This window comes from Pelophylax lessonae (assembly GCF_965119305.1).
Source record: "Pelophylax lessonae genome assembly, chromosome: 5".
In the NCBI taxonomy this organism is placed as follows: domain Eukaryota; kingdom Metazoa; phylum Chordata; class Amphibia; order Anura; family Ranidae; genus Pelophylax; species Pelophylax lessonae.
The window spans coordinates 1002974-1009933 of record NC_138772.1 but is presented as its reverse complement, the minus strand read 5'-3'; the positions used below and the strand labels follow the sequence as shown (position 1 = coordinate 1009933).

The 6960-nt window shown below is 54.2% G+C and overlaps 1 protein-coding gene across 1 annotated transcript; it reads right to left on the bottom strand.

Moving 5' to 3' along the window:
• Window positions 1-215: 215 nt before the first annotated feature.
• Window positions 216-4492, bottom strand: LOC309555667 (cleavage and polyadenylation specificity factor subunit 1-like; the record flags this gene model as incomplete). Its single annotated transcript, XM_082257699.1, has 5 exons — window positions 4355-4492; window positions 1932-2076; window positions 1530-1557; window positions 1175-1308; window positions 216-314 (listed from the first exon to the last, which is right to left on the bottom strand). The coding sequence occupies exons 2-5, from the start codon at window positions 2073-2075 to the stop codon at window positions 216-218; spliced, it is 405 nt and encodes a 134-aa protein (XP_082113825.1). The 5' UTR covers window position 2076; window positions 4355-4492.
• Window positions 4493-6960: the final 2468 nt, after the last annotated feature.

The following is a 6960-nucleotide window of genomic DNA, read 5'->3' as shown; positions in this document are numbered from 1 at the left end:
TATGAAGGAAGTAATGGGATAAGAAGGAAGAGACGTCTCATATGATGGAAGTAATGGGATGAGAAGGAAGAGACGCCTCATATGAAGGAAGTAATGGGATGAGAAGGAAGAGACGTCTCATATGAGGGAAGTAAGGGGATGCGATGACAGGAAGTACACAGATACATAATATAAAACATGGAGTCGGGAACCCGCATAGAGCAGAATTCGGCCTCCTAGGACATCCCACCCACCCGCAGCTCCGGCTCCTCGAAGTAATGCAGAGACAGAGTCTTCAGATCGTGTATTTCCGGGTCATATTCCACCACCGACAGCTGCAATACACAAGAAGACAACCAGATCAGGGTAAGGACAGACAGCAGACATAACATGGACCCCGGGGTCAGACCACAAATATATCACAGACCCCAACAGAGGGGGTGAACCACAATGGGGGGAGGGGTGCTGGAAAACAACGGACAATGGACATAACATGGACACAACCTGGAAGCAGGGCTGGGACATGGTGTGGGCGGGGGGGGGGGGGGGGATTGGGGGGTCAGCTGCTCCTGACCTGACGCAGTGAACTCACGTGAGGGAGAGGGTGCCACCAGTTGAGTTCCTACTGCTACAGCAAGGTCATTTGGGGGAGGTTGATTTGTGCTAAGAGGGGAATTTGGTGGGGAGGATTTATGCTAGGGAGGTAAATTTGAAGGGGGGGGTTTTTTTTTTTTGAGGGGGTGGTGGTAGAAGGGGGGGGGGGGGTAGTGGGATTAGAGAAGCAAAGATTTGCACTGGCATGGGAGTTAGTCCTGGGGGGGGGGGGGCATTTTTTGCATTTTTGTTTGGGGAGAATTTTGGCTCGCAGAAGGAATTTATAAATGGGTGGGTAGGTGCATAGATTTGTGATGGGGGGGGGGCTAGGTGACCTTGTCATAGCACTGTCTGGGAGGCAGTAAAAGACATTGGATGGGCAGCCAAGATACAGTATAACGGACCCGGGGGGGGAGACATCAGATAAAAAGCAGAGGTATTACGGAGCCTGAAGTGGGAAGCCATCAGAGAGCAGACATAACATGACCCACAATGGGGGGGGGTTATTAGAGATCAGACAGACGGACCCATCAGACGTGATTACAGGTGATATGGAAGGATGATGGGGGGGATGGATGGACGGACGGGGATGTGAACCCACCTTGGCCTCCTTGAAGCTCAGTAGAAGGGCGTCTCTCTTGGCTCCGGCCAGCTGCACACTGGCCATAGACATAACATTCCCAAAAAATGAGAACGCCGCCATCAACTCCAACTTCTCCTTGTGACCTTTCACCTCTGTGTATGATATACAGTGTAAGAGGAGAGACCGGAGAGGAGGGGGGGAGAGAATACACACAGAGGGAAGGAAGGAAGGAAGAACGGAAGGAAGAACGGAAGGAAGAACGGAAGGAAGAACGGAAGGAAGAACGGAAGGAAGAACGGAAGGAAGAACGGAAGGAAGAACGGAAGGAAGAACGGAAGGAAGAACGGAAGGAAGAACGGAGTACGTTAGTCACCTGATCCTCTCTCAGCTTTGGATGAGCTCTGTAATGACAAAGAAGACAAGGCCAGAATTAAATGGGGGGGTCCTCGGTTAGGACAAGGACTGTGGGGGGGTCCTCTGTCCACGGTCAGGACCGGCACGGTGGGGGGGAAGGGGTCCTCTGTACATGGTCAGGACCGCACGGTGGGGGGGAAGGGGTCCTCTGTACAGTACAGTGGGGTCCTCGGTCAGGACCGGCAGGGAGGGGGGGGGGTCCTCTGTCCTCGGTCAGGACCGGTACAGTGGGGGTCCTCGGTACAGTGGGGGTCCTCTGTACAGTACAGTGGGGGGGTCATCGGTCAGGACCGGTACAGTGGGGGTCCTCGGTACAGTGGGGGTCCTCGGTACAGTGGGGGTCCTCGGTGGGCACACATACCTCGGCATGGTGGTTGAGGCGGTAGACGTAGAGTTGGGAAGTTCCGGCCACCACCAGATTCTTCTCGGTGTTATTGAAGAAGTTGCAGTACATGGAGAATTCCAGGCCGGTGGGGGGATGGGCCTGCCGGTACACCGCATACATCCTGTACAGAGAGAGCAACGCATGTATACAACCGGGAACCAATCTACATAGACTGGGGGGGGGGGGGATTCCCTGGGACACACAGAGGGGGGGGGGGCAGAATACTGGGGGGGGGGGGATTCCCTGAGAACACAGAGGCGGGGGGCAAGATACTGGGGGGAAGGGATTCCCGGGGACACACAGGGGGAGAAGGGATTCCCAGGGACACACAGGGGGAGAAGGGGATTCCCAGGGACACACAGGGGGAGAAGGGATTCCCAGGGACACACAGGGGGGGGAAGGGATTCCCAGGGACACACAGGGGGGGGAAGGGATTCCCAGGGACACACAGGGGGGGGAAGGGATTCCCAGGGACACACAGGGGGGGAAGGGATTCCCAGGGACACACAGGGGGGAAGGGATTCCCAGGGACACACAGGGGGGGAAGGGATTCCCAGGGACACACAGGGGGGAAGGGATTCCCAGGGACACACAGGGGGGGAAGGGATTCCCAGGGACACACAGGGGGGGAAGGGATTCCCAGGGACACACAGGGGGGAAGGGATTCCCAGGGACACACAGGGGGGAAGGGATTCCCAGGGACACACAGGGGGGAAGGGATTCCCAGGGACACACAGGGGGGGGAAGGGATTCCCAGGGACACACAGGGGGGGGAAGGGATTCCCAGGGACACACAGGGGGGGAAGGGATTCCCAGGGACACACAGGGGGGAAGGGATTCCCAGGGACACACAGGGGAGAAGGGATTCCCAGGGACACACAGGGGGGAAGGGATTCCCAGGGACACACAGGGGGGGAAGGGATTCCCAGGGACACACAGGGGGGGGAAGGGATTCCCAGGGACACACAGGGGGGGAAGGGATTCCCAGGGACACACAGGGGGGAAGGGATTCCCAGGGACACACAGGGGGGGAAGGGATTCCCAGGGACACACAGGGGGGGAAGGGATTCCCAGGGACACACAGGGGGAGAAGGGATTCCCAGGGACACACAGGGGGGAAGGGATTCCCAGGGACACACAGGGGGGGAAGGGATTCCCAGGGACACACAGGGGGGGAAGGGATTCCCAGGGACACACAGGGGGGGAAGGGATTCCCAGGGACACACAGGGGGGGAAGGGATTCCCAGGGACACACAGGGGGGGAAGGGATTCCCAGGGACACACAGGGGGGAAGGGATTCCCAGGGACACACAGGGGGGAAGGGATTCCCAGGGACACACAGGGGGGGGAAGGGATTCCCAGGGACACACAGGGGGGGAAGGGATTCCCAGGGACACACAGGGGGGAAGGGATTCCCAGGGACACACAGGGGGAGAAGGGATTCCCAGGGACACACAGGGGGGAAGGGATTCCCAGGGACACACAGGGGGGGAAGGGATTCCCAGGGACACACAGGGGGGGAAGGGATTCCCAGGGACACACAGGGGGGAAGGGATTCCCAGGGACACACAGGGGGGGAAGGGATTCCCAGGGACACACAGGGGGGGAAGGGATTCCCAGGGACACACAGGGGGGAAGGGATTCCCAGGGACACACAGGGGGGGAAGGGATTCCCAGGGACACACAGGGGGGAAGGGATTCCCAGGGACACACAGGGGGGGGAAGGGATTCCCAGGGACACACAGGGGGGGAAGGGATTCCCAGGGACACACAGGGGGGAAGGGATTCCCAGGGACACACAGGGGGAGAAGGGATTCCCAGGGACACACAGGGGGGAAGGGATTCCCAGGGACACACAGGGGGGGAAGGGATTCCCAGGGACACACAGGGGGGGAAGGGATTCCCAGGGACACACAGGGGGGAAGGGATTCCCAGGGACACACAGGGGGGGAAGGGATTCCCAGGGACACACAGGGGGGGAAGGGATTCCCAGGGACACACAGGGGGGAAGGGATTCCCAGGGACACACAGGGGGGGAAGGGATTCCCAGGGACACACAGGGGGGGGAAGGGATTCCCAGGGACACACAGGGGGGGGAAGGGATTCCCAGGGACACACAGAGGGGGGGACAGAATACTGGGGGGGGATTACCGGGGACACACAGAGGGGGGGGGGATTCCCTGGGATACACAAGGGGGGGGGGGCAAAATACTGGGGGGAAGGGATTCCCGGGGACACACAGGGGGGACAGAATACTGGGGGGGAAGGGATTCCCGGGGACACACAGGGGGGGGGGGGACAGAATACTGGGGGGAAGGGATTCCCGGGGACACAGGGGGGGACAGAATACTGGGGGGAAGGGATTCGCTGGGACACACACAGCCCCCCCCAGGACTTACTTGTCTATTTTTGCCCCCCACGCCGGTGGAGCTTCTCAGACAGACACAAAATCTAGCCGGATATCCGGTGAGAAGACCATAGAGTTCTCCTGACAGACAAGCCAGCGCGGCGTTTCCATGGAGACACAGTGAAGATCTTTGTGTACCCGGAAGAGTAATCGCATCGAGTGGACATCTTGCTACACCCAGCCTATTGTCAGGTGACAAGAACTCTGCGCCATCTTGGTACACCCAGGTATCGGTTCGCGCTCCAGAGATTCAGCGCCATCTTTATACACCCAGGAGACCGTGGGGTCTGAATGGGGGTGTAACGTTAGAAAACCATTCCCTGTGAATTGACGCCCTCTTGGTACACCCAGGTATTGGTCCATGGTCCAGGCACCCTGTGCCATCTTGGTACCTCCAGATATTGGTCATCGCTCCAAGGACTCGTGCCATTATGGTACACCCAGGTATTGGTCCATGGTCCAGGGACTCGGTGGCATCTTTGTACACCCAGTGATTTGTCCACACTCCAGGGACTCGGTGCCATTATGGTACACCCAGGTATTGGTCCACACTCTAGGGACGCAGTGCCATCTTGGTACACCCAGGTATTGGTCCACACTCTAGGGACGCAGTGCCATCTTGGTACACCCAGGTATTGGTCCACACTCTAGGGACGCAGTGCCATCTTGGTACACCCAGGTATTGGTCCACACTCTAGGGACGCAGTGCCATCTTGGTACACCCAGGTATTGGTCCACACTCTAGGGACGCAGTGCCATCTTGGTACACCCAGGTATTGGTCCATGGTCCTGAGACTTGGTGCCAACTTGGTATATCCAGGTATTGGTCCACACTCCCGGGATTCACTGCCATCTTAACATGAACTCTCTGAGTGACTTAGGTAAGGTTGGGGACATGGACAGATCTCCAACGGCCAACTATTGTTAGTCAAGCAGTAAATAAAAAGTCAACCACTACAGGCCTAGAATTAGAGGGTGGAAGGTCTTCACCTTTGCTCAACAGCGCGGAATGTGGTGAAGGATAGAAAGTATGACTGTTACTTCTGCGAAGATTCTGAACATTGAAGACCAGAGGCTTGTAGTATGTTTGCATGATCATATTAATTAATTAGTTAAATAATTTAATTAAAGAGACCCTCTCCCCAGTGCAGTGTCCAATACATATAAATATATATTGCACAAGCCCTTATACAATTTTTTTTAACATATTACTGAATGGTATTACTAATTCCAATAAAGATAAAAAAATCCATAATGCTAAAAATATATATCCTAAATGGGGAATTGTGTGTGTGTATATAAATATATTTTTATTTGTTATGATTAAAATTGGGTGAGTATGCCTCCAACTAAAAACATTAAAATAATATGAAGGACAGAACAAGGAGTAAACCCTAATAAATGGCTTATGGAAGAAAATCACATGTTTCTCAAAATCCGCCACTCACTATTTAAACAAATGACAGGTGAGGAAAAAGATATGAACTCCTGAAATGTGGGTATAAGCAACTTAATTGTGGGAGCCCTCCCCCCCCTATATTGTTTCGGCATCTGATATAAAACAGTTAATATCCATGTCAATATTTAAGCCCAGGGGGCTCAGGCTCTCCAACTCATAAATCCACCTGGATTCATTATGCAACACAGCTAATCACATTTTTTTCCCCACCAGTGAGAATCTATTTTATCGATGCCACAAAATTTTAACAGACGGGGGTCTTTGTTGTGTTTTTAACTTACAATGGTTGGATAAGCTGTGGTTTCTGAAACCTTTTTGAATATTAGAAACGTGCTCACCCAATCTCACCCCAATTTTCTTGTGGTGCAGCCTACATACTGGAGGCCACAAAGACAATTGAGCAGGTAAGTGACATGGGTGCTGTGGCACGTGATACGTTTTTTGATAAGATATTTCTTTTGAGTGACATTGGACTGGAATGCCATAGTTTTCCTAGGTTTGTTAGGTACTACTTTGCAAATCTTACACCAACCACATGGGAAAAAACCTTTATGGTCGAGGAAGGTAGCAAGTCTCTTGAGGGCTTTAGGGACATTTTGTACCAACCTGTCCCTTTAAAATGGGAGCTCCTCTGTATACAAACTGAGGTCTGGGCGGCAGGATTTTTTTAAGTTGAGGGTCCCTTAGCAGGATGGGCCATTGTTTTCATATCATTTTTTCAAGATCCTTGTGTTTTGTGTTAAACCCAGTGATAAAGGCTAAAGCATGGTCATAGACTTCTCTGGGTTTATCCACTACAAGAGACCTTCTATCCATCTGTGCAATACAGTGTTTTTGCTCTACCAATGTTTGATATTTGTAACCTTTATCTACAAACCTCTCAATAATCATGTCAGCTTGTTGATCATAGTCCTTAACCACTTTACGACAGCTCACATTGCTGCTACTGCAGCAATGTGGCTCGTTATCGTCCAGCGGCGTAGACCTACGTCGCTGGACTCCTCCCATTGTGGGCGGCGCGCGCGCGCCGCTGGAGGCTCGCTCCCGCTGTTTTCAGTCACAGTGGGAGTTGGGCCAGGGGAGGAGAGACGGTGATCACCGCCGCGCTTCCCCGATCATCGGGGAATCGAGTGTGGAGA